Source organism: Eubalaena glacialis, chromosome 3 (assembly GCF_028564815.1).
Source record: "Eubalaena glacialis isolate mEubGla1 chromosome 3, mEubGla1.1.hap2.+ XY, whole genome shotgun sequence".
Classification (NCBI taxonomy): domain Eukaryota; kingdom Metazoa; phylum Chordata; class Mammalia; order Artiodactyla; family Balaenidae; genus Eubalaena; species Eubalaena glacialis.
The window spans coordinates 180,772,104-180,798,976 of NC_083718.1; the positions used below are offsets into that span (position 1 = coordinate 180,772,104).

Genomic DNA, 26,873 nt, shown 5'->3' on the forward strand with positions numbered 1-26,873 from the left:
CCAGACCTTGGCAGAGAGGTGACGTTGAAGGCTGTCCTGGCATTGTTTTTCCAGAGTTGATGTCAAGGCAGCTGGTTTAGGGTTTCGCCTCTGAGACAAAGGCTGCTTTGTAGCTTCTGCTGGGTTTAAGTCCAGGCATATCACCCTCCCAAGGTAGGAAACGAGGTGGAAGGGATTGCAGAGAAACTCTGGGAGGCTTCACTCACCCTCAGCTCCTCCAAGAAGGAAGCCAGGATCTCATAACCCCATTATACTCTTCTCACCGTTCCCCGAGCACATCCCATGTGCCTGATGCTGTGCAAAACTTCATGGATGTTTTGAACTGCACAAGAGTCTTGAACCTCGCAAGACTCTTGAAGGGTAGCTGTGGTTAACGCCCACTGTACAGATGAGGAAACAGTCTCGGCAGGTGAAATGACTTGTTGCTTGTCATGGCCAGAAAGTGGCAGAGCTGGCATGTGAACTTGGGTCTTAAAAGATCGTCACTGGGGTTCCATCACTGTTCAGTCTCATTTCAAACCCAGCTTTGGGAGGGTGCTTCAGGAGGTTGAGGCGCCCCAGGGGAAGGCTGGAGCAGATAGGTCTCATGGCTTTGGGGATCCATAGCTTCTCTTCTCAGGATTCAGTTGGGTCACGGTGCTTGGAGCATGTGTTGCATATTTAAGAATGTGTGTGTGGGTGTGAGCACAAGTTAGAGAAGGGGGCTGGACGCTGGAAGGTCTATAGTCACGGGAAGGTGATTCCAGGGAGCCCTTGAGGGCAAGTGTAAGGAGTCATCCCAGGGGACACCTAGGACCTTCTGCTCTTCTTTTTGAGGAATTACTCCGCTTGATCATTCATTCTTCCATCCATCCATCTATTCATTCATCCACCTACTCATCCATCCATCTATTCATTCATCCACCTACTCATCCATCCATCTATTCATTCATCCACCTATTCATGCATCCATCCATCCACCCATCCATCCATCCATCATTTTCAGGGTGCTTGTGCTTGGCCCTGTGCTTGGGCCCTGGGGATGCTGCTGCATGGACTGGAAAGGCAGACTCGTATCCCTAGGGAGCTCGCCAAATGACTGTTAAATCAGAGCTGCAAGAGTCCTTAGAGATGTTCGATTTCTCCCCCAGCACACACTTTTCAGAGGGGTAGTGACTTGCTAAAGGTTACACAGCAAGTTGGTGGAAAACCTAGGACTCAGAGCCAGGTCTGTGGATCCCAGCCCCATGTTCTTGCATCTCTGCTGTGCTGACAGACGGCTCCACTCCTGGCTGGCAGCCCTCTCACCTGGCCCTTCCTTCCTTGGCTATTTTGATGTGTTCTTGGGCTTTTCTGGAGTCCTCTGCAGCCTCTCTCCTGAGAGACATCCAGAGATCCTGGTTGGACCAGCGTACAGGCCCCAGGCTGGAGCTGGGCCTGGCTGTGCTCTACCCTGAGATGACACCATTGTCCACTTGGAATGTCAGGTTGGCTGGGCACCCGAGTGCAGAGACTCTGAGGCCCTGCTTTGCTTGTGGACTCCAGCTTGCTGTCCCCAGAGGGTCTCCAGAGGTCATCTGTTCCTCCCTCGCCTTGAGGGTAGGACCTCTGCAGATCCCACTTAAAGGTTTTACTGCCTGGGAAGGACATTCCACGGCCTTCTAGCATCCTTGTAGGCTTTTCCATTGGGAAATGCTTCCTGGTCTCTAGCCGTAATCCCATACGCTGCATTTCCCCTTGCTTAGCCTTCCATTGAGTAGGGGAATGGGTGGGCACTGCCTGGTGAAGACCCTTCCTGAGTTCTGCAGGCAGCATCAGTCCCGCATTGAATCTCAGAAGCTTACCTTCTTCCTGCCTGAAGTTCCTCTTGACTCATATACATGCTCTCGTTGGGACATGCTTTTTGTGTAGAAAGGATCTGGCTCGTCCCTCTAGGATTCCACAAGTTCCTGTGGGAGCCGGGGCGGGGGGGGGGGCAGGGGAAGGAGGTACATTCCTTCTCCTGGAGTCATGGAGCCCTCTGAGCCGGAAGTGGCCCTGGAGCCCAGGGATCACCCTGGCCCCACCTTTCCTGATGGGGAAACTGAGGCCCAGAGAGGTTGAGCAGATGTCTGCGGCCATTCAGACAGCCTTCACAGGGCAGTGCTGTTTCTGGGGTTTGGGTCGGGGAGTGGGTTTTCCAGCCTGATAAAGGTAGCTGGTGGCCTTCAGACCTGGCAGTCCCTGCCCCAGATGGGTGTCCTGGAAGCGAGGCAGCTGGCTTCATTGCGCTCCACAGCCGGGAACCAGTACCCGCCCCGCTCACTCTCTGGGTTGGCAGATTCCTGGCGGGCCAGGCCTCCCCTCAGAGCCGGACGGTGGCACCTCCTCCACTCCCACCTGCTCCGTGGTTCCCTCTCACCCCACTGCCTCGCTGACTCCCTTTTGGCCCCTGGGAGGCCTCTCACCTCCAAGGGTGGAGGGCAGGAGGCCTAGTGTTACGACAGTAATTAAGTTGCCAGGGGGATGCTAGCTCCTGTGCTGGGGCAGGAAGGGGTTAAGCAGCTCTGTCTGCTGGGGCAGGACTCCCAGCTGGTGTCCTGGCCCCTCAGGCCAACCAGGCCATCTGGCTTGGCAGACATCACACCAAGTTTCATCTGTCCCAAGGCAAAGTCACCAGGAGGAAGCTGCCTGCTGCCTTTGTGGGCCTGCTGGGGTGGGCGTGGACCAGCCATCTGTCCCTAGGAGGCCAGGCAGGTTGGGAAATGGCCCACCACTGGCAGGCTGCCCCGGGGGGGGGGGCGGTGGTGGCTGGCGGAGGGAGAGCCTGAGATCCCAGGGATGGTCAGAGCTTCCTTGTGCAGATGGGTCCCGGGACGGGCTGGAACGCAGGCAGAGCGGGACTTGCACCCAGGCCCTGCTTGCTGCTCTGCCCCGGGGCTTCAGCCCACAAGCTCATCCATTCATCCAGTGCATAAATACCAGTTGAGGGCCTGCATGTGCTGGGTACTTGGTATCCAAGTCTACCAGACAGCGCCCCAGTCCCAGTGTGGGGGAGAGGGACCCAGAGAATGAAGCCTCTGAGGGGCAAAATGGCACATCTCAGCCAAGCCCAGGACCCTGGACCCTGGACCCTGGACCAACCCCCCAGCCCCAGCACCTGGAAGTGGGGTCTGCTCACTAAGGTGAGCAAAGTAACATGAGATGCTTGGTACTCATGATCTTGTATAATCTTCACAACCCAGTGAGGTAGATACTGTTGTTACCCCATTTTGCAGATGAGGAAACTGAGACTCAGAGAGGTAAAGTCACTTTTACCAGGTCACCAGCTGGGGCATGGCCATGGCTGAGTCTGTCTCTCTGACTTGCAAATCTTTTGAGATAAAGGGGCAGCAGTGGGGCTGTGTGAGTGGCCTCACCCCTTCCCCCAGGCTTCTCCTTCTCGTCCCTCTGTCTTGGACCATCTCCTTTTTGGCTTCTTGCTGAGTCCAGGCCAGGGAGTGTGTGGCTGGAGGACCAAGTCTCAGGGGGAGAGAGGCCCCGATTGGGTTTGAGTTGAGAAGGGAATCTGTGCTGGTCCCTTGGCGGGGCTGGGATTGGTGATCCTCTGCCTCCTCCCCCTGGGCTGGGCACCTGGCAGGATCCAGGCAACTTGGGGATCTTTAGTGTCTGCTGGATGCCCTGCCCATCTGAGGGTCCTCGGGGCTGAGCCAGGCCTAGGAGAACCTCACTTCAGGGACCCCTCTGTTGGGGCCCAGTGGGGCCCAGGGTAGGGCCTCTGTGCTTCGCTCTTACAGTTTGGAGGTGATGCCACTTGGGGTCCATTCTGATCCCCAGGAGACTGAGGTACACGCTCCCTGACCTTCTCCATCATGACGCCACCTGGCACAGAGAAAGGAGCCTAGGCTTTGGGGTCAGAGAGACCCGTGTTCTACTGCAGCTCCATATGGAGAGCAGAGGCAGGCGAGTCTGGTGGCTATGAGTTTGGACTCTGGAGCCAGACTGCCTGGCTTTAAGTCCTGGCTCCACCACTTCTGAGTTCTGTGACCTTGCACACGTTGCTTCAATTCCCTGGGCCTCAGTTTCCTCATCTGTAAAATGGGCATAATAATAGCACCTACCTCATAAGGCTGTTGTGAGGATTAAATGAGTTGATAGTGCCTATCACATCCTAACATTTCATATTGTTAACTGTTATGATTAGGGGACCTGGACAAGTCGCCTTACCTCTGTGAGCCTCAGTTTCCCCATTGGCAGAATGGGGGTGAGGAAACTAGAGGCTCCAATAAGGTTTTGCCAGGGGTGTTACTGTCGCAGAAGGTTCTCTGGGAGTCTGCTATTTTTGACCTCTCCTCTAGAGGCGTACCCCAGCCCTGTGGATGGATGAGAGGAACGCTGTGTGTGCGTGTGTGTGTGTGTGTGCGTGTGTGTGTGTGAGAAGTGCCCTTCCCACTGATTCACATCACGTTGAATGTCAGGGCTGCATGGTGGCAGGAGGCTGGTATTAAGTCATGAGTCCATCCCCTTGAGCTGTGTGTAGTCACTAATACCGCTCGGGCGCGGGTGACTGCAGTCTAATTACCTGTCCCGGCTGTGCCTGCAGCCTTCCCGGCCAGTTATGACACTGATGGCGCTCCACATGCAGGTGGTGCCTGCCATGACCCATCCCTTGTTGCACCAGCTGCACATGTAATTGGTTCCCGGGGTCCTTGTCACTCTTCCCTCCTTCCTTCCTGGTGATTGCTCAGGACTGTCCTCCTTCCCTTAGCAGCGGCATGGCAGGAAACACACAGGCTCTGGGCTCCAGTCCCTGCCCTGCCGCTGCCTGGCTGTGTGACCTTGGGCACGTCACTTCACCCCTCTGAGCTTCGGGCTTCTCATTTACAAATGGCCTGGGCTTCTGAGCATCCCCTTCTGAGGTCCTGAGGGCCCATGTTCTGTGATTTTTTTTTTTCCCCATTACGCCTGGAGCCTGATGTGCTTGCCAATCCTCATTTAATCCAAGAGGGGGGCCATTCTCCCCCATTTCACAGATGAGGAGACTGAGCCACAGAGAGGTGACCTGCTCAAGGCTGCAGGGCCTTGGTTTAAACCCAGGATGAGGTGTGTGCCAACCCTTGCCTGGTGGGGTCTGCTTGGTTGCCGACCCCTCACTGGTCCAGGCGTGCTTAGCTCGGAGTGAGTGACATGGCTGTGATGGGCAGATGGCGTTGAGCTGCAGACCCGCAGTGCCATGCATTTACCTGCAGGGTGGCACTTGAAATAAACAACAGAGAGATCCAAAGTGCAAATTAGGTTTCCAAAACAGCCTTGGGAGTTGCTGTTTTTCCTCAGAGCTATAAACATATCCTTGGGTGGGGCTCCCCCAGCCTCCTGGGCACAGACCCCCTGGACCTCCAGCTTCTTGGCCTGGTGTCCAGACCCCCTCCTGGCTTCTGGATTTGAACAAGAGATGGAGTCTCAGAGGCTGAGAGCTGCTGACACCAGGGATGGGGGTTGGGTGGAGGGTCCCTGGGGGCTCAGCCAGGCCTGGGCAGAGAGGCTAAGTCCTGGGGATGGAGAGCTGTGAGCACTAACCTGCCCATCGGGGGCCCCATGAGAGGTAGGCCCAGGCGTCAAGGTGAGGGAAGGGGATTGTTGGAGGAGAGTAGAAGAGCTGGCAGGGACTGTGGAGGTTGTCTGGGAAACTGAGGCTGACAGGGAGGGGCGGGGTGGGTAGGGAGGTCATGTCCAAGGCCACACAGTGAGTTGGTGCTACACTGACTCCAGATTGGGTCTCCTAAGGAAGGCCCTGGAGGGGACATTCCATGGGCCCTTTATCCAGCGAACATTTATTTGGTGCCTACTGTGTACCAGGATCTATACTGCACTCTGGAGTTGCAGCTGGGAGCCAGAGATGGATCTCATCTTACAAGGGCTGAGTTAAGTAGAAGAAACGAACAGGTGAACAGCTAACCTCAGTAGCAAGTGACCAGTGCCTTTGGAGTACAGAAGAGGGGTGTTTGACCCTGACTGAGGAGCCAGGGAAGGCTTCCTGGAGGAGGGTGTATACAAACTGAGGCCTGAAGTTGGCATAAGCTTCAGAAAAAGCTTCAGAGAAAGAAATGACAAAGTGGCGTGTAGAGGGAGGCTTCCGGGAAGAGTATACAGCACAGGCAAAGGCTTGGAGGTGTGATGCAGCTTGTCAGGCCCGGGGCTAGAGGTGCCCTGGGGGATGCTGTTTTATCTTGCCCCACCCTAGCACGTGGCCACTTGCTCCAGGGCTCATCACACACGAGGTGGGAATGTCTACCCTTTTGGAAGAGAGGTGACGGGGCCCATTTCTCATATAAGCCTGATCGCCCAGCCCTTGCTCCTTGGGGAAGGCAGAGTGCCACCCAATGAGGGCGAGGAAGGACAGTATTTATGGTGGGGTCTTTCTCCACCCATGGGAGTGGCAGCCTTTTGACTAATGGGGAAACCGAGGCACAAAACAATGTTGCTGCCGAGCTGGAGTCAGGACCCAGGGACCCTGCTTTTCCTTGGCTCCCTGGGCGGCTTTTGAGCCCCATGAGAGTACAGCTTTGTCACACCCAGCGCTTTTGAGGTGCACAGAAGCCTTTTCCATGTCCATACCCTTGAGACAGCAACCCACTCCATGGAGGTAACTGGACAAATAAGCAGATATGTATGTACTAAGATCCTTTTCGCAGTGTTGATTAGATTACCAGGACTTGGGAATGACAGTGCAGGACCCATTAGATCAATGGTGCCACGGCCACCCGCTGTATCACCTGCTGGGAAGGATGCTTGCTATGTGTTGTTAAGTGGGAAAAGCACACTTGAAAATCGCACATGGTCTGATCCCATTTTCACTATTAAAAGATCTCATACAAGAACAAAAAATCTCATAAGAAAGCATTGGGAAGGGTGTGCAGCCAGTGTTAATGGCGATTCTCTCAGGGATGGAGGATTGGGTGGGTTTTTAAATTCTTTTTTTCTTTGTTTGGCTTACCTGATTTTTTTTTTTTTTCCTGTTTCTTGTGCAATTGTAAAATACTCAGGCAATTTAAAATAAGGGGAAAACGAATGGGTATTTTTGTCTTAATGGCTTTGGTTGTTTTGACTAGGAGATACATTACATGATTCGAAATTTAAACGATACAGAAGAAATTTGGATGCATGCTACAACCTGGATGAACCTTGGGGACATTATGCTAAGTGCAATAAGCCAGTCACAAAAAGACAAGTACTGTATGATTTCACTTATATGAGGAAACTAGAGTAGTCAGATTCCTGGAGACAGAAAGTATATAGAATGGTGGTTGCCAGGGGCTGGCGGGGAAGGGGGAATGGGAAGTTATTGTTTAATGGGGACAGAGTTTCAGTTTTGCAAGATGAAGAATTCTGGAGATGGGTGGGGTTTACATAACAGTGTAAACGTACTTCATGCCACTGAACTGTACACTTAAAAATGGTTAAAATGACAAATTTTATATTATGAGAATTTTACTACAATTTAGAAAATGGTACAGAAGGGGACAGAGTGACGAGTCTCCCTCCCACCCTGTCCCCAGCCACAAGGCTCTCCCTCTGGAGGCAACCGCTGTTTTCAGTGTGGTGGTGGAGACTACTTGCTTTCCTCCTTCCTGCCCTGGGTACCATGGGCAGGGGCAACTCGGATGAGGCCCCTTCACTGATGGGCAGAGCAAAGGTGCCTTCCACTCCAAGAGCCTGGGCTGAGCACCCCCTCCCATCCCCACTTCCAGGGCACGAGGCAGCGGTGCCCAGATCTTCTAGCCCTGTTGGGTTGGGGGATTGAGGACCCAAGGCTGGGGGTTGGGGCAGAGGTCCTGCCTGGGGAGAGCCCCGGAACTCGCTGTCCCTCTCGCGGTGGGAAGAGAGCGCTCTTAATTCAGTCCTGTGCCTCTAAGTGGGCACTTGGGAAATGTTTGTTGAATCTGTCGTGGGGGAAAGAAGACGGAATCTAAGCCAACAGCCAAAGGGGTTGGGCTGCGGTGGACGCTGAGGCTGCTGGGCTGGGCATCCCAGAAACACCCCACACTCATTCACTGGGGCGTCCTCGGTGCCGGGTCTCATGCCAGCGCTGGATTGTGGCGCTGGATTGGACACGAGGGAGGTGAGACATCCTCCTGAGATGAGACAAGCCTCCAAAGACTTGTTTGACGGCCCCATGTGTCACCAGGTGTTGAGAGCAGGGAGTCTGGTTTGGTACCCGGGGATGCTGCCTGGTGCCTGGGGCCCTGGCCATCCACTCAGCAGAGCTGCCACCCCAAGCTGAGCTGCCCATTCTCCATGGCAGGAGAGACAACATAAAGACCACGTTCCGTGGCTAATCAGTGCCCACCTATTGAGCGTTTACTAGGAGCTGAGCTCTGTGCTAAGTGCGTAACGGATGCCGACTCATTTAATACACCAGCCCCACAAGGCAGGTGCTTCCACTGGCCCCCAACTTAAAGATGGGAACCAGGAGCACAGGAGGTTCAGTGCTTTGCCTCAGCCGTGTAGGGGTGGGACGGGTGGCAGGGCTGTGGGCAGGTGTGTCTTGGCCAGTGGAGGTGGAACGCTAGGGGCTTTCTCCACCTGGGTTCTAGGGCCCAGGAAGTGAGTAAACAGGCAAAGCAAATGCCCTGGCTAAGCGGCTCTCTTCCAAGTCAGTGACTGTGACCCAGGGGTACACATCGGTGCTGACCCCGGCAGGGTAATTTAGGGGTGTTTCCTGAGCAGCGTACTGGGAGGCATGGTAGGCAGTGGGGTTTATGGAACCGATGAGATGCTCTGACTACTGCGAGGCTGCTCAGACATGGGAGTCAGAGGGACCTGGGCCTGGAGCAAGTCATTTCACCTGGGCCTCGGTTTTCTCACCCTTAAAGTGGGAAGGATAACTCCTGGTTCACAGAGCTATGGTCGGAGTAAAGTGACTAGACTAGCACAAAATAAGCATTTTACAGTGAAAGCAAGTCCTCCCTTTCTCCAGGAGAGCAGAGTCCGATGAGAGAGGCAGAGAAGTGGATATTTACAGCACCTGGATGCCATGAGGAAGGCATGTGCTGGGGCTGGAAATACTAGGATGGGTGTAGTGACTCATCCTGGGGAAGTCCTGAAGGGCTTCCTGGAGGAGGTGATGAAGGTGTCGCAAGCCTAGAAGAGGTTGGAAATAGTGCCCCAGAAACTTCACGGTGGCCTGCACTTTGGGACACAGATTCCTCCTCACCATGAGATGCTCACTGAGCCACTTTCCTTCTCGGAGCGGCCTGCTTGGTGGGGGACAGTGCCCACTTGGGTGTAGTTTCTAGACAGAAGCACTGGAAGGACGGCAACCTAACCCTCCCCCCTCCCCACCCAGAGTTCTGGGTTACCGGCATCCACAGAGCTGCCGGGTCTCCAAAGGGGCTTTCAATAAATGACACCAAAGTGGGAGTGATGCTGGGCACCTGGGCAGATATGGACACTGGGTAACTGGAACGGAAGACTGGTGTAAACAGCTGGAACCTCGGATTGTCATTGGGACAAGTGACCAGGGGCACCTCTGGGGCTGGGAGAATGGCCTTCAATGCCTTGTGCCTGCTGGGGTGGCCCCATGAGAACATCTGGGCTCTGGCTGGCGGGACCCCTCCTGCCTTAGTCTCGTTGCTGTCATGGCGGCCCTTGTCAGGACAAACTTTAAAGCCTGAGCACGTGCCCATTCATTCTTGGGGCACGTCTGGGGGCATGGAGGGCAGAAGCAGGACACTTGCTGGGTTTTGCTGGCAGTGGAATCAGTGGTGTCAGCATCTGGCTCCCTTGGCCACCCCCACCCCCCTGTGCCCCTGGTCCCCCAGCCAGGTGACGGTGGCATCTAGCTCTTTCCCATCATCATCATCAACATGATGGTTATGGCAGCATAGAGGCTGTGGGGTCAGCCAGTCCTGGGTTCAGGTCTGGCCCTGTCACTTGCAGTGTGGTCCAGGGCCATTCTCCCAGTGTCTCTGACCATCTGCTGTTGGGAGGTCACGGGGGCGAGAATGATGTCACTGACTGCACCTGTCATACACGAGTCCACTGACTATTTGCAAAAAACCCTGTGAGGTGGGTGGTCTTACCGAGGCTCAGAGAGGGTCAGCAGCTTGCGCCAGGTCACAGAGCTGCAAGATGTACAGCTGGGGTTTGACCCCAGGACCTTGTGGCTCCAGAGCCCCTGCCCATCCCTCCACTACACACACTTGTTTGAACCCAAAGGCTGATGTCCCAGCTGGCTTTGACACTCTGTGGTTTATCAGATAGCTTTGCCATCAGCATGGGGTGTTTGTCCAGGCACTGTGGAAATTGTTTTCTGGCCTGGCTGGGTGGGCCCTTCGAATTTATCCAGTTTGACACCATTGCATTAAGAATGGGAAAGTGATGCTAGAGGAGGGGAAGGGACTCGCCCAAGGTCGCACAGCAAGTTAGGGGCAGAGACAGGACCAGATACAGGGCTACCTGCACAACGCCGGCTGCCTCTTTGCCTGAGGGGGTGTGGGTCTGGGGAATGCGGTCCAGGGACAGGCTTGCGAGTCTCTCCCTCCCTCCTCTCTCAAGGCCTGGTGGCTCCCCGCGGAGACCCCCAGAGGCCAGCCAGCTGCCCTGTAAAGGGTACCCGTGGTCACTGAAACAGGTAGGGAGAGTGAGGATGACTCCACGCAGCTCAGCCCCGCTGTCCATTGGCCAGGCTTGCGATCAGCAACTTGCTGGGAAAATTCATTCGCCACCTCTCTCAGTTGCTTCTAGATCCCCAGAGGGGCAGGGCAGGATGGAGAAGTGTCCCTGCTTAGGTGGTCCGGGCCTTACGCACCCACCTGTTCCTGCCTTCCCCAGACAGGCGTAGGCAGGGCAATGCCAGTGATGAGAATGGCCGTCCAGCAAGGGTGCCTGTGTACCTTCGCTTGAGCTCGTTTAATGTCCATGAGCCCTACAAGGTAGGATTGCTACCCCCATTTCACAGAGGAGGAAATTGAGGTTTCTAGCTAGTGGTAAGCAGGCCTTCCGGGGATCACATAGTGGCAGACGGCTTTCTCAGTTTGCTGCCCTTCTCAGTGGGGCTGGTGGAGACTCCTGTAGCCTTTGATTCTATCAGGCCCGAGCAGCTCGTGGCAAGTGCTGCAGAACCAATCATGGAATGAGTGAGTGGACAAACGTTGAATCAGTGCATGCTGCCATCCCACCCCCTGCTTGCTGGTCACTGGTGATGAGGGCAGGGGCCAGCGGCCTGATGCTGTTACCCAGGGTAACTCTGGATGGCGGTGACGTCCCTGAGGCTGTCTCCTCTTTCGGGCTCCAAGGAAGGGCCACATCCAGGGTCTGCATATCATATCCAGAGGGACTCTTAGAGATCATATTACAGATGGGGAGACTGAGGCCCAGGTGGAGAAGGGTCTTGCTGGGGTCGTGCAGTGAATTAGCAACAGAGCCGGGACTTGAACCAGGATCTCCTGCCCCCTAGCCCAGAACCCTCTCCTCCACTGGGTGCTTCCCCATGGACCCTAGACCCCCACCCACCCCGAGTATCCTTGCACAGACCTCTCCGCTGGGATCCCTGGAGGCGCCTGGTGTTTCAGGTTGAGAGCAAATCCGTGTGTGCGCGCGCGCGTGTGTGTGTGTGTGTGTGTGTGTGTGTGTGTGCGGTGGCAGCAAGTTGGGAGAGGTGCACACTTGATATGGTGGCTGCTCAGCCCGGCCCATCACCAGCTCGCAGCCTGTGCTCTGGCCTGCCTGGGCCGTTACTGCCCGCCTGTAATGGAATCGGCTGCCCTGGTTAAGTGTTCACATTAAATTAATACCTCCTCTGCAGAGACAATCAGCTGGCATTTAATTTGTGTTTCCTTCCGAGCAGCAAAGTACAGCTGGGCAGCTGGGCCTCTGATCGGCACATCTGGGAGGAGTCCCTTCCCCGGATGAGGGGCTGGGTGCCGATGGGAGCACCAGAGTCCACAGGGAGGGGGCCGGGAGGTACCCGTGAGAGCAGGGCTCGGGGGGATGGAGGGCCTCTACGCTCACAGGCTGGGCGGCCCGGCCCTCCTTTTACTGGAGAGAGAAGATACAGCAAAACAGATGAGAGGAGGCAGTCGGGAGATGAGGCTCCACGTGTTTCAGCGTTGGGCTGCCCGGGAGGAGGATCTCCCTCAGAGAAAAGTGGGTTCTCACCATGTATCCCTGGCTCCACCCCACTCCCACTGCCCTTTTGCTCATCTGTATTTTTTTATTCTGCCACAAACATGAATTGTTTGTGATTTTCAACAAGGGTGGTGGCGTGGAATGAGAAAGTTGACCCAGTTGTGATTTTTAAGCTCTCTAGGGGGGCTCAGCAGAAGCTAAGGGGTGGGGGCCCGCCGAGTGCCCACTCTGATCTGTTACCCATCGGCTTCTGCAAAACTGCATTTGAAGAAGGGTCCCCCTGGTCTGCCTCATCCTCCAGCTCAGATGTAAGTCTAGAGAAGGACCTGCCAGTCAGGGCCCCAGCTCAGCCCCAGCTCTGCAGCGAGGGTGGGGCAAGGCACGTCCACGCGGGGAGGGGAAAGGCACCTCTGCATCTGTGGGTGGGCTCGCACAGAAGCCAGGGGCAGCGCAGAGACCGGGGGACAGGTGGGCGGAGTGGCTCCAGCATACCCCCTGGCAGCCTGCAGCCGGCTGTGCTGCTGTGGGGTGAGCTCCCCGTGCCCGGGTGAAAATTGCCCTCTGCCCATCTGCCCTCCGCCAGAGGCAAGACCCATGCTTGGCCCAGAATGAAGTTTTCCGCTGACAGCTCTGGCCTAGCCTCACCTGAGTTTGCTTTCCATCACCTGAGTGGGTCGGCCTGGGCGTGCCGGCGGCTCACCTTCCCTGGAAAGGTGCGGACCATTCCTGTGGGGCCCTCCCAGCTCTCTGTGGTCTGGCCACTGGAGCCAGCTGTGGGATTCTGCAGTTTGAATTGAGCCTCGGAGCATCAGTTGTCTGCTATGTGCCAGAGGTGGGACTGGGTGTTTTCACCCACACCACTCCACTTCATGTAGTTCTCACAACCCACCCTTGAAAGGGGTGGTGTGCTTCCCATCTCACAGATGAGGCAACTGAGGCCCAGAGAGGGTAATTGACTTTCTCAAAGTCACACAGCTGGGAAGCGGCAGGGGCAGTATTCGAACCCAGTCTCTTGCTGCCCAGGAGACTCTAGGACTTTCTCTTCAGAAGCCCCAGGGCTATCCCAGGAGCCTAAGTTGTTTTCCTGGGGCTGCACCCACTTTCCTCTGGAGCTAGAGCCCCGGAGCCTCTTTCTGTGAGTGCACAGGAAGTGAAAAATCTGTGAGTCAGTCCCGCTGCCAGTGACTTCAGCTTGGCTTTCCGCCCCTCAATAGGCCAGGCTTTGTGGCCCCTTTCCGGTGGGCTGTGTGTCATCCTGAGCTGATGGGGGAGGGGAGACACTGGCCCTGAGTGTTAGCTGGGGGTGGGGGCTGGCAGTGAAGCTGCCAGTCCCCTCCCCCCAGTGGCTTGCGGAGACTTCTCGTCCGTCACGTGGTCCAGCGGTGGCTCCTCAGGAATGCGGGGAGGCCACATCTGGCTGAGGCGGGGCAGCTACCTCCCCCTCCTGGCCACCTCCTCACACATGTGCTCCTTCTGCTAAGATGGTGGCTGAGCCCCGCCGAGATCTCAGCAGCGGTGTAGGGCTGGGGAGTCATTTCCTGTCCCCGCTCATTGCCCTGACATCCCTGCTTTCCCATCCCGGGCCTGGAGCTGTGGGAGGTGGGAGAGGGAAGCTTTCTCCTTCTCCCTGCCCGCTTCCTGCCCTGGCCCGCCCTCCTGCTGGCCTGGCCTCTCCCAGGGGAGGCTCAGGAGCCGAGTGGACGGAGCAGCGGAGTCCCCCAGCTGGGGCTGTGCAGACTGAGGATGTCCAAGGGGCCCTGGCTGGGGAGGGGCAAGCAGGGGGGCTGAGGAGTGATTGCTGCTTGGATCATTCATTCATTCAACAAATCCATTCAATAACTGTTTGACTCCTTACCAAGTGTGGGTGGGTTTAGGTGTAGGGAGAACAGCAGTGAGCACAGAAATGGTAATTATAACCAGTTCTCCGGCTGGAGGAGCGGGCAGACCCCCAGCTTTAGACCCGACACCTCCGATGACTTGTATGGTGGCAGCCCTCCTGTGCCCTTTTTCCCACCTAGAACAGGTGTCTCCTCCGTGTTTCCTCTGTGCTCCAACAGGCCAGGGCACCTGGCCTGGGCACCAGGGTGCTACCTGTACCCACATTCACATTCCCGATTTGTGGGCTCCCCAGTCTGAGCCCCTGCTTGTCCTTTGCATTGGCACAGAGGCCCTCCAGGGCTAACCCTTGTCCAGCACTGCCGTGTTGTGGATCACACCCAGTGGATTTGGACACTGGTAAGCAGAGGGATTGGAGTGACTGAGTCCAGGGGCAGGAGGCTGGGCTGGGGCCGGGAGATGGGCCCTGGGGTCCAGTCCAGCCAGAACCAGCCCGTGACTGGGGGCCAGTCACATGACCGTCAGAGAGTGCTGGAACAGAATGGCTTTTCTGGAGCGAGCCTGGGGTATGCTGGGCTCACACTGTGTCTCATTTACAGATGGAGAGATCGAGGCTCTGAGTGGGGGAGGCAGAGCCGGGGGTCAGACTCGTTTCCTTCCACCTCGCTCCTCATGAGCGCTGCTTGGGCTGGGGGAGGGGAGGGCACTCTGCTGTCCACTCCCTGGGTGACCTGCACCTCAGTTTCCTTATCTGTACACTCAGAGGCGTGGTCTAGGGGAACTCTGGTCCCCTTTTCAGCCTTCGCTTCTGGAGATTCTCTGAGTCTCTTGTTTCTGTAAAATAGAAACAACGCCCCCTTGCTGGCTGTGTGATTTTGGGGGAGGTGCTTCATGCTTTTGGACTTTAGCTTCTTCATCAACGACATGGAGATAATAATAACCCGACTTAGAGGTTACTGTGAAACTAAAATGACGCTCTGCCTGTGAAGCCCCTGAGGACGGTGCCTGGCACATCGTAAGCACTCAGTCTGTGTTAGCTGCCCTGTCACATCATCATCATCATCATGAGCATCAGTATCACCACCACCATCATCCATCCCACCTGCTTCAGAGGCTGGCGTGAGCATCCATAGACTGAGAGCATTTTGAGGGGCTGGCATGCGTACAAGGCTACTGTTGAAGGGTGTCTGCAGATGGGGGGAGAGTGAGAGGATGCTGGGGGGAGATGCTGGGGGCGAGAGAAGGTCCTTGTGATGTGGTTGGGGCACGAGCTAGATCTGGGGCCTGAGCACTCTTTGGAGGTAGAGAAGATGGAGGGTGGTCCATCGCTGTCCCTGGCATCGTGGGCCGGCTCTTTGGGTGAGAGCCATGCTTGATGAGATGCCACAGCCAAGCCGCCTGGGAAAGACGGCATCCTGAGGTCTACTGCCTCAAGCCTGAGCTCAAGGAGGGAAATCAATGGAAGTGGCTGCGGAGGCTCAGAGAAGAGATGACATTTGAGACAAGCCTGGGAGAATGGATAGATTTCAGGAGGCTGAAGAGGAGGGAGGGAAAGGGGAATCGAGTTACCTCTGATTCTCTGTTTTCTCATCTGCAAAATGGGGACCATCCTTAGGGGAGGATTAAGTGATATTTTATCTTTTTTTATTATTAATTAATTTATTTATTTTTGGCTGCGTTGGGTCTTTGTTGCTGCGCACGGGCTTTCTCTAGTTGCGGCGAGCAGGGGCTACTCTTCGTTGAGGTGTGCGGGCTTCTCATTGCAGTGGCTTCCATTTGTTGCAGAGCACCGGCTCTAGGTGCGCGGGCTTCAGTAGTTGTGGCACACGGGCTCAGTAGTTGTGGCACACGGGCTCAGTAGTTGTGGTGCATGGGCTTAGTTGCTTTGCGACATGTGGGATCTTCCTGGACCGGGGAACGAACCCATGTCCCCTGCATTGGCAGGCAGATTATTAACCACTGCGCCACCAGGGAAGTCCCTTATCTTTTATATGTATATGAAGGCCCAACATGGTGACCCAGAAGGTGACCAATAAATGTCCCTCTCTCCACTCCCTTCGAGAGAAAAGAATCTGGGGACTTCCCTGGTGGCGCCCACCACCAGGGAAGCCCGCACACCACAATGAGGAGTAGCCCCCGCTCGCCACAACTAGAGAAAGCCCATGCGCAGCAGCAAAGACCTAATGCAGCCAAAAATTAAAAAATAATAAAAATAAATTTAAAAAAAAAGAGAAAAGAATTTGGAAGTTTTATGAGCTGGTGGGTCAGGGCGGGCAGGGGTGGATCTAAGTGATTCAGGCTGTCTTGGCCTTGGCTAGAGTTGTCTGTGTGCACTGGGCCTTCATTTTCCCACCTGTAAAATGGGGAGGAGGTTTCTCTGCAGCTTCACAGCCTGCTGTGTGAGCTCCTGTGCTCAGCAGTGGGCCGCACATGAAAGTCAGGAGGGCAAAGGCTTAAAGGACATGACATCCACCAGCCCCTGACCCATTGTAGGTGTGTCCCCTCTTGGTGGCAGCTGGCTACTCCCTGGCCTTCCTGCTGGCCTGTCTTTGCTTATGTTGGTCCTGCTGCCTGAAACTTCCATCCTGCTGAAACCTTACTCCTGTGGGCAGATCCAGGTCAGGAGAGGGGGCCGTGCCTGGGAAGCAGGTTTTGGAATGTCGGAGCCCACAACTTGGTTGACCAGTTTTTCGTTAAGCTGCATGCTCCCTCTCTCTGGGCTGAGTTGCAATAAATGCAGGGCATCTGGGGCGCCTTAAGAAACATCACTCATCCATCCTTTCACCCCAGTCAGCCAGAGCAGCTGAAGGGCAAAGCTTTTCTGCACTGTCAACATGGAAGCTGGCAAAGCCAAGCTTTCCCGCTGCGGCTGGGAGGGGAGGTCAGCGTAGGCAGCGGGTTTGGTCTGTCAAGCCAGCTGCTGTCAACACACAGGGGTCCTTCTTGGGTCTCCTGGGGGCAGGTGCACTGGCTGCCCACCCATCCAGCCCTGGTAATAAAAGGCCCATGAAGTCATTTGTGCAAGCTCATCTGGGGTGCAGCTTAGAGAGGCGAGGGGGCCACCAAACTGCCTTCTGCAGGGGAGCTCATTAGAAATGAGCCCCACCCCAGACCTGCTGAATCCGGGTCTGCACGTGAACAAGCTCCCCGGGTGATTCCCATGCAAATCACAGTTGGAAACTGGATGCTTTAGAGCATGAGCTTGGCTTGAGTCCCATCCTTGCTTACTAGCTGTGTGACCCTGGACAAGTTACCTCACCTCTCTGAACCTCAGCTCTCTCACCTACAAAATGGGTTTGGGGAAAATTTCTTTACCCGAGAGTGTTAATAATTCACATGAAAGCCGATGAGATGTGTACAAGGCACTGAGCCCAGTGCGTGGGACTCAGACTGTGCTCGCCAATCAGTGGCTGCTGCTACTACAGCTAATGTGTCTGGAGATCCAAAGACGTGGCTTAAGTTCTTGCTCTGAGTTGACTTGAGACAAGTTGCTTTCCTTTGCTGGGCCTCGTTTTTCCCGTCTGTTCAATGGGTCTGTTGACCCCTGCCCCACCTTCCTCACAAGAAGTTTGCTTAAAGGAAAAGTGAGGAGGGGCTGGGCCTTATCCCCAAAAGCCCGTCTTGGAAATGGGTATGTGTGGGGGAGAGATGTCCCTGGGTGCCCGCATCTTCAACCCTCACTGCCCCCTCCTCTGCTGCCCCTGGTGTTGCTGCAAGATGCAGTAGTGAGGCTGGCCTCAGGAGCCAGGCTGCAGCCAGCCCCACACCGGGCTCTCCCTTGTCCCTTCTCTGCTCAGCGGCTTTGGAATTGAGCCCCCTGCCCCACTCAGGGCAGCGTGGCCAGTAAAGATGATTCAGCTCGGGACCTGTGTTCTGGGCCTTGGCCTCCCTTGAGGGGAGCCCCAGATGCCCCATGCTGCTGGGCGAGGTGAGGGCAGCCTTGAACTTCTCCCGACCTGGGATTCCTGTTCCCCACACTGGGCCTGGGGCTGGACTCAGTTTTCCTATTTGTACAACGAGGGTGTTCAGTGAGATGACCCCACCTGGGTTAGATCCTTAGATTCTCTTGCTGCCCCTCCTTAGCTTCCTCTGTGTTCCTCATCCCTGCCAGGACCCCTGTCCCTGCCCCACTGCCCACTGGGTTCTGAACTCTGCAGCCCACAGAAGATCTAGGCCTGGCCGCCACCACTGGGGGCTGGTAAAGACCGAAGGGAATGGGGGATGGGGGGTGAGTGGCGAGTGTGTCCTCTGGGAGCCCTGGCCAGGGCCGTCGTGTCTCCTGTGGGAAAGAAGAGGAATTTTCCTCTGTGTGTGCAAACAGTATCCGTTTTCTCTTGCTTCCAAAAGCTGGTGACGTAACCCACTCTTCAGCCATCCCTCCCCTCTGGCCTATTTTTAGCTGGCCCCGACAGCATCCTAAAAGGCTTCCAGACCTGCCTGCTCTGAGGCCATGTAGGGAGGCAGCCGTAGGGTGAAGAAAGAGAGAAACTCCTGGTCTGTCTGTCCCAGGATGGGGGGTGGAGAAGGACCTCTTCCTCTGGGGAAGGAGGGGCATCTGGGTGGGAAGTGGGTTAGGGCTCTGATGGGTCCTGGGTCTACAGGAAGCCTGGCAGGGTTACAAGCACTCAATCTGGAGTCTCCAGCCTTGGTTTGAGTCCTGGCCCCACTTGTCCTCACCCTGACCTTGCGTACCTGACTCTGCCTTGCTTGCTTCACCTGTAACGTGGGGATCATGGTGGCACCTAGGCTAGAGGGTTGTTTTGAGGATTGAATTACATCACGTAGAATGGTGCCTGGTACAAAGTAAGCACTCAGTTAAGGTGGGCTGGTATTGTTGTGGTAACTCTAATTATTATCATCCCATCCTGCCTCTGGTTAATGCTGGGGGTACACTCAGAGCCCCCATGTGCCTTCTCCCCTTTGTCCTTTCCTGTTCAACTTCAGCCCACGTATACACAAACGAGATGACATATGTAACGCCCCTGGAATAGAGCCTGGCACTTAATAAGCATTAAATAAGTGAGAGTTATATTTATTTTTTGTTTTAATGTAATAAAACAGACCTGGGTTTGAAGTCCAGCCCCACCCCCTAACTAGCTGTGTGTCTTTGGGCAAGGTATTTAACCTCTCTGAGCCTCAGTTTCCTCATCTGTAAGATAGGGATGATAACAGCTAGGTAGGAGATGTCTTTATTGGTTAGGGTAGGTGGTAGGACAAATTGACTCTGAGATTGCGATGGTTGGCACAATAAAATTTGTTTCTTGTGGTTGCAAAGGAGAGCCTGAAAGTGGTGCTGGCTGCAGCCTTGCTCCTGAGAGCAGCTTCATCTTACAGGAACGGAAGGAGCAGTAACATTTGTACAGTGCTTTACAGTTTGTGTGGGGGGCTGGCGGTCCCTCCTGCCGTCATCTCCCGGTGGTGCTGTGCTCATGCCTGGAGCCTGGCACCCGTCACCACCACCTGGTATCATGGGTCACCTGGCTGTCCCACACATCTAGCTCCCTAGACTGGGAGTTCCCGAGGGGCAGGCAAGGATGGAGTCGCTGCTGCACCTTCCTTGCCCAGCGCGGGGACGGGCCCAGGGTGGGTGCTGGCATTGTGTCTGAGGCTGCACTGGCCAGGGGAGGCCACCCTCTGACCACCTGTCCCTCTTGACTCTTGCAGATGGGAGGAGGAGCTCGCCAAGCGCATGAACCTACAGACCATGGTGGACACGCTGCAGGAGGTGAGAGGTCCCGACCAGCAGAGGCTCGCGGGAGAACCACGTGGCCAAGGGGCAAAGCCGGGGGCAGTTCCCAGCACAGCCTATGTACTCTGCTACCTCCTGCTGCCTCAGTCTCTCCTCGATGGAGCCGGAGGCCTCTCCCGCCTCCCCTCCTTCGGGGCTGGGAAGGCACCAGCACAAGAGTTGCAGAAAAGCTTGGGCATAGGAATCCTGGTGCTGCCCCTGGCGTGCAGGAACCGACTCGGGGCTGAGTGCCCTGCAGAGGGCGGGTGGCCACATCATCAGGTGGGCTCCCAGCCCTGGCAGGTGCTCAGCAGCGGGCATGAGGACATTCTTTTGCTCTTCTGGCTCGGTGGCTCTGTGTTCTGGGCCCTGCTTCTCACTCGCCTGCTGTGTACGCCGGGCAACAAACTTTACCTTCTCGGCCTCTGTTTTCCTCTCAGCCAAATGGGCACAAGAATGGCAAGCCCATGAGAAGGCATGGAAAGCTCTTTTAAAAAAGAGCTTTAAAAGCAATTTTAAAAAATTGTCTTCTGATATTTAAAGTATTGATCCTCTAAATAAATAAATAAATAATTAATAACCAAAAAAAAAAAAAAAGAAAGAAAATAAACACTGATCTTCTAAGGAAGTTAGAGACAGATTAAAATAATGTCAATATGCAGAAGGAAAAGGATGAACGTCCCCTCACCCCACTTTCTTTTATAAGAAAAGTACTTTTTGCTTTACACACATAACATGCTCATGGTCAAATACCTGGAAAATTCAGAAAAACACAGAGAAGAGAATAAAACTCACCTCCAGTTCTCCCCCCTCCACTGTTGATAAATTGGTGTGTGACCTTCTGATCTTTTCTGTGCAGACACACACAAGCCCGAGGTGGGCATGTTCAGTTAGGCTGGCACGTGTGACACTGCCATTCTGGAGATCGGAGATGGTCAGATATTTTGGCAGTTTCACGTGAATTGACCTACTACTGGGATCCCTTTTACATCCACTTTTTCTCTTGATGTCTGCCATGGATTTTTCCATACAATAAATAATCCTTGGAGAAGTGTTTTAGGCTGAGCGATGCCCTGTGCTGAGCGAGGGCTGAGTGGGGACCCAGGCTGGGATGAGGTCCTTGGCACCCCTTCCTTCCCTGGCACAAAGGCACCCGGCTTGGTTGGATGTCAGGTGTCCGGGGCTCTGGACCCAGGTGTCCATCCCCTCCCCTCCAACAGGGAGACCAGCCCCCCTAAAACCTCCCCCATCTCCATCCCCCATAGGCAGCGCAGGAGGCAGAAGCCATCCAGGAGGAGATGAACGAGAAGATTGAGCGTCTCAAGGCCGAGCTGGTGGTGTTTAAGGGGCTCATGAGTGACGTAAGTGCCACCGACCGCCACCCCCAGGCATCATGACTTCCCCCCACAGCCATCATGCAAAACGCTTCATTCACTCCGAGGCTCCAGAGCTCGGCTTCTAGTTAGAATCCTGGCTGGCTGCGTTTGACCCGTGAGGATGACGGATGCATCGGAGACCAGGCCCCCCTCCCTGCCCCCCTCCCCACTTCCGCTTCCCTTGGTCTGAGTAGAGATGCATTAATCCGCTGCTTTAACCCATCCCGCCCTCCCTGGGGCTCTTCTGATGGTCTGTGTGTGTTTGCTCCATCTCCTGCCAGCTCACCACGGTGAGGACGGGTGGTGGCCATGGGCCTCTGTGTCTGGGCGCAGTGGCAGCCAATGGCAGGTTGAAGGAGACCCCGGGTCTGATCTGCGCCGGCCTGAGAGGCTCCCCGGGCCAGCGGCCTTCAGCAGGGTTTGCTTTGTAAAGTCGGGACAGGCCAGTGTGCGCATCCTTGGGACGATCGGAGCCCCTCTGAGTAACCGTGGGCAGGGGCAGCTGATGGCAGCAAGGGCCTCCTTCCTACTGGGGACCTGGTTTCCTGCCACCTTCAAGCAGCGGGTAGTATGTAGAGAGAGTCTCCACAAAGGAGAAGGAGCCCAGTACAGGTGATTCAGCCTGGAGCAGTTCTGGTCCTGAGAGGCGTGGAGCTGGGGTGGCTGGAAGAGGCCATGTGGCTTCCCCTCACCGGGGTCCAGTGGACCCCCCATCCTAGGCAGCCCCAACCATCAGCCGTGGGAGGAATCTCTGTGTGGGGGACAGGTGGAGCAGGCCCGGTGGGAAAGCAGGGGGGTCTTTCAGCAGTGGGACTTGTCTTTCTTTTTTCTCTGCTCTGACAAAATAAACACTGACGCTATATCTGCTGAGAGGATGCCTTCCAGCCCTTAGGGTGACCAGCAAACACACTGTCCACTCGGCGCCGAAGCCCTAGGCTCCCACAGTCCCTCCACCCCCTGCCCTGAACCCGAGCAGCTGGCCCGACCCTTCAAGTCCAGAAAAGGCTCAAGGACCCCCTCGGACTGCGGGGCCTCCCGCCCGACACCTGGGGGTCTCCCCACCCCTCTGTCCAGTCGGAGCCTGGGAGCGCCTCCCCACCCCCATGCTTGCTCCATCCCTCGCTCACGTAACCCCCTGCTGTCCTCCCTGCAGCCCATGACAGACCTGGACACAAAGATCCAAGAAAAGGCCATGAAGGTGGACATGGACATCTGCCGCCGAATCGATATCACGGCCAAGCTGTGCGATGTCGCACAGCAGCGGAACTCGGAAGACGTGTCCAAGATCTTCCAGGTGACTAGGGCTGCCCTGCTCACCAGCTGCCACTCCCAGCCGCCCACCGCCCTCCACCCCTGCCTGGCCACCCAACCCCCGTTTTCCTCGCACCCTGCCCACGCCCCTTCCCCCCGAGGTAGCGTTTGCCCAGCCCTCTGGCCTCCCCAGGAGAACGTAGAATCAGGGACGCATAGACTCATAGGCACGTCTGACTCCATCATCAAGGCTGACCGCTTCATCCTGTGGCTGAGGACACCGCTCACCCCGGCGGGGCGGTGGGCGTGACAGGCTCCAGGACGGACATGGCAGAGCTGGGAGTAGGACTCAGGTCTCTGGACACTCCAGGGCTCAGTCCATCCATCCACCCTGGGTCCACTGCCCTGCTTCCTGCCTCTTCCTCTGGGAGCCAGAGCTGGGTACAAATGCCGTGGTTGGGGAGCCCTGGCCAGGCTATGGGAGCACTGGGTGAGCTGGCCTGAGCCCTGGTCCATGAGCCTCAGAATTCAGAAGAGGGGCTGTTGACTTTTTCAGTCCCACATCGAGACTCACTCCATCCCCCCCTTCCCCCCCCTCCAACCAGCAAGCGTGTGTGTCCCAAGCGAAGGCGATGGGTTAGCACTGGCAAATGTCCTCCAGGGAGGGCTTGGGGGCTGGTCCAGCTGCCCAAAGGGCGTGCGTCATTCTCTGAAGGCTGCTTCTTGAGTTTTGGGTTGTGGTTTGGCTTTTGCTTGAGCCCAGGGCAGTATGGCGTGTTGTCGCTTTAAGTCTGTGACTTTGGATGTAGTGGGGTGAGGTCTGGGCTTCCCTGGGGCCCATTGTCCACCTCGTGCCTTCTTGCTGCCCCTTTGCGGGGAAGCAAGGGACCATTTCAGCCTTCGTCTGGTTTGTCGTGTCTCGTCTGCTTGGAGTGGAGGAAGCTTGTTGAACCCGGGGCTGCCTGCCTGTCAACTTTGCATGTGAGCAGGAGGGCTCTGGGAAGCGTGGAGCCGTCTGCGCCTCTGTGAGGGGTTCTCTGTCTCTCTGGCTGCCTCTGAGACATACCAGGCGACTCAGTGCCCCAGTCTGGCCCGCTCTTCTCCCCACATGATGGGGCTGCCTCTCTGGTGAAGGGGTGAGCTGAGCCAGCCCAACCACCAGGCGTCCCAGGGCAGGGAAGGGTCCAGGCCATCTGTTCCTCCATCCTGCATGTCTCCCCACCTCACGCTTCCTGCTAACGCCGCCTGCTTCTTAGAGGACCCGGCATCTTTCCAAGCAGTGGCTGCCCCAGCCATGCTCCATCCATCCTATGGGACACCGGCTCCCTTCCCAGTCCACTCCGCCCTCCATCCCAGCAGAGCCTCCCAGTGACCTTGATCTTTTCCTCTCCGGGTCAGGTGGTCCCCAAAAAGAAAGAGCGTAAGGTGGCTTCGGATGATGATATCTCTGAGCAGGACGGGGAGGTGAACCGGTTCTCAGATGACGAGGTCGGCTCCATGAACATCACAGACGAGATGAAACGCATGTTTAACCAGCTGTGAGTATCCCTGCTGCCTGGGGGCTCCTCTCCGTTTCCCCAGGTTGGGCAGGGCCAGGGTGGCAAACTGGTGACCTGGGCCGGAAGTAGCCTGCAGATGTTTTGTTTGGCCAGCACGGTGCTCTGAAGGAATTTGGATTCGGAGTTTCACATTTTCAGAAAGGGTCAAATTGGTAATGGTGGTCATATTTGTGGGCAATTCTTTTTTTTTTAATTGAGATAATATAACTGACGTGTAACATTCTGTTAGTTTCAGATATGCAACATCATGTTTTGGTATTTGTATATGTTGTAAAATGCTCACCACAATAAGTCTAGTTAACATCCATCACCATACAAAGTTACAATCTTTTTTTCCCTTGGGCTGAGCTGCTGCCCAGGTTAGTGGCAGAGTTGGGCTGGGTATGGTCAGTGGTGGGCTGGAGCTGGCTCGCACCAGCTTGTGAAAGCTGATTGTACGCATGTCTGCCCACTCCAGGTTTAGCGATGGCACATTAGTAGCTTAATATTTGCCACGATGGGAAATTGTCAGGTGCTACCAGTCTGGGCAGCCCTCTCCCACCCCTACGGACAGCTGATTTACTAGAACCTGGCTGGGTACAGTCATCTGGCGCAGGGGTGCGTTGTAGCCTTGGTGTACCCAGTGCTATACTTGCAATCCTGATCCATCTTTGGCTCTAATCCATAGAGTATCCCAGTGTGGGCTTGGGGAGGGTAGGGGTGCAGCTGTGGGCATTGGCTGACTCATCTAAGGGCCTTGAGTCAGAGAGCAGGCTGGGACTGGGTCTCTGGAGTCCACCTTTCCCACTGGCCTGCTCTTGCCTGCTCTCTCCCCTGAGCCCTGAGAACTCAGCTTTTGCCCAGGACTGGAGTCCTCCCTCTCCACCCCTACCTCCCACACCCCTTGCGTCTGAGTCTCAGGGCCCAGCACACTTTCTGGCCTGATGTCCGTTCTCTGGAGTCCTGAGTTTCCAGCAGCAGGGCTGGCTGGATTCGAGTGCTTGCCTCTGATGAGCCATCACCGACCTTCCAGGCCCCTCCAGGAGGGCACCTCCTATCAGCAGGTGCTCCTGCCATCATACTCATTTCAAAAGCTAGGGGCACAGGCCTCTCCTAATGCTTCCTACAATGCTCGGGGCTGGCCTAGCATGGTAGAGTCCCAAGATCACTCTGCCCAGCACCTTCAATGCACAGGTGAGGCTCAGAGAGGGCTGGGCAAGTTGGGACAGAGCCGGGCCCCTGACTCCCGGTCCAGCACTGTCTTCGTGCTCAGAAGAGATTTCCCTCTTCTGTTTCCTTGCCACACTATCCCCACCCTGGTGACTTGTCAGGAAGACGGGAATCGGACCTGAGTGGGATGGGTTTGCCCAGCACTTACCTATACTTGCTGTTCCCTTGAAACAACATTGAGATGGGGCTGTGTTTGGGGCTTTGCTGTTTTGAGGGTGACAAGGAGATTCCTAGACTCTCGATTCATCTTTCACCATCTCCCCCCACACCCAGTTCTCATAGTCTCATCTTTCGTTGATGAGAGGGGCTTTGGAAGAGAACCCTTGGTCGGGTCTAGGTTTTCTGAACGTTGCTGTGGGCATTTCTGAGTGTAGGGCAGGGTTGTATGCCCCAGAGACCCAGGCTGGGTTCATTTGGTTGAATTAAAGGGCTTCTTTGAAGAAATTGTTGTCCCTGGTTTTCATAAAGTCACCAGGAATCCATAGGCTGCCCAGGAAGTGGGGTGAGCTAAAAAGCTGTGCTCCCAGGTGTATGAAAGGGCTTTCTTTCCAATGCTGCTAAAATGGGCACCTGAGCGTTGACAGGTCTGAACTGGGTTCAGTATCCAATTAGGTTGATCTGGTTGTAAAGCTGCCTAGTTCAAAAAAAAAACGGCCAACCTCTGATCACCCCTCCACCCTTGTAGTTCTAGCCAAGGCCACGCAGACGGCATCAGGGCAGGGCCCTGGCCCCCTCCCGCTGACATCTCCGCGGGCTATGGGCTGAGACCCAAGCCAGAGCCCCCACTGCTCCGGGCCAGCTCCTCTGAACTCCTTGAATAATGCACCCGTGTCAGGGCTGTTTTGTTTTGATCAAAATCAGTTGCTTGGGCTTCAGGCCGAGGAGAAGGGGAGAAATTTGCTACTTTCTCTGCACCGTGGCCAGCCCTCCTGCTCAGCCCTGCCCTCCAGATCTGGGGGGAGGGGGGCGCCTCTTCCGAGCCCTTTCTCTTGTGCAGGGAGCTTCCTATCCTTTCTAGTTCCCCATTACTCAGCTGGGGTTTCCTTCTTGTCCCAGCCGCTGGGAAGGAAGTGAGGTCAGCAGTCTAGTATGTGAGGTGGTGATGGGTCGACGACGCTTGACCCAGGGGCTCGCCCCGGAACTGTCTTGCTGGGGGGGGGGGCGGGGGATGGGCAGCGCCTCACCCTGCAGCCCTGCCCCAGCTCTGGTCCCTGGATGCAGGGAGCCACCTGCAGGCTCCCGCAGGAACCGCTTCTTGGTGGGGAACCTGGCTCCCGGGGGTGCTCTTGGGCTCTGCCTGGTGGCTCCAGCCTGGTCCATTGTCAGCAGGTTGGGAGCAGTGCCCTGTAGGATCCAGAAAGTAGTTGAAGGAGTGAGCGTGGGCAGTGGGGAGAGCCCTGGGATGGGAATCAGGACTTGGGACCCACATCTTCCTCTGCAGCTGATTCACCGGGTCAAGCAGTTTAACTCCTGCAGGCCTCAGCCTTCCCATCTGAATAATGGGCATATTGCGCGGAATGATTTTCACGGTCCCCTCCAGTTGGGGTAACCAGTACACCTCCAGAACCCCTTCAGTCCCAGGCACACCTGTATGGTCCATCACCCTACTTCCAGTTCTAGTGAATAGGGAAGCCCAGAAATCACTCAAGCTTTGCATTCAAATCTGATTTCCAGCATGTATTATTCTAGAAGTCCACCTAATCCCTCTGAGCCTCAATTTCCTTACCTGTAAAATGGGACTAACAATCAGGCGCACCTCACAGGATTGTTGTGAGGATGGAATGAATTGCATTTTAATACATGCATGGTGGCCTGTCCCGTGCCCAG

The 26,873-nt window shown here is 55.7% G+C and overlaps 1 protein-coding gene across 2 annotated transcripts in view; it reads left to right on the forward strand.

Annotated features, from left to right (window-relative positions):
* IFFO2 (intermediate filament family orphan 2) overlaps positions 1-26,873 on the forward strand; it is a 48,571-nt gene that overhangs the window by 14,469 nt on the left and 7,229 nt on the right. Inside the window, exons 2-5 of one of the 2 annotated variants that reach the window (XM_061184851.1) lie at positions 19,588-19,648; positions 20,917-21,012; positions 22,181-22,321; positions 23,677-23,816. In XM_061184851.1, the coding sequence (XP_061040834.1) occupies positions 19,588-19,648; positions 20,917-21,012; positions 22,181-22,321; positions 23,677-23,816 (438 nt within the window). The remainder of the gene's footprint in view (positions 1-19,587; positions 19,649-20,916; positions 21,013-22,180; positions 22,322-23,676; positions 23,817-26,873) is intronic. The other variant, XM_061184852.1, reaches the window with a different exon arrangement.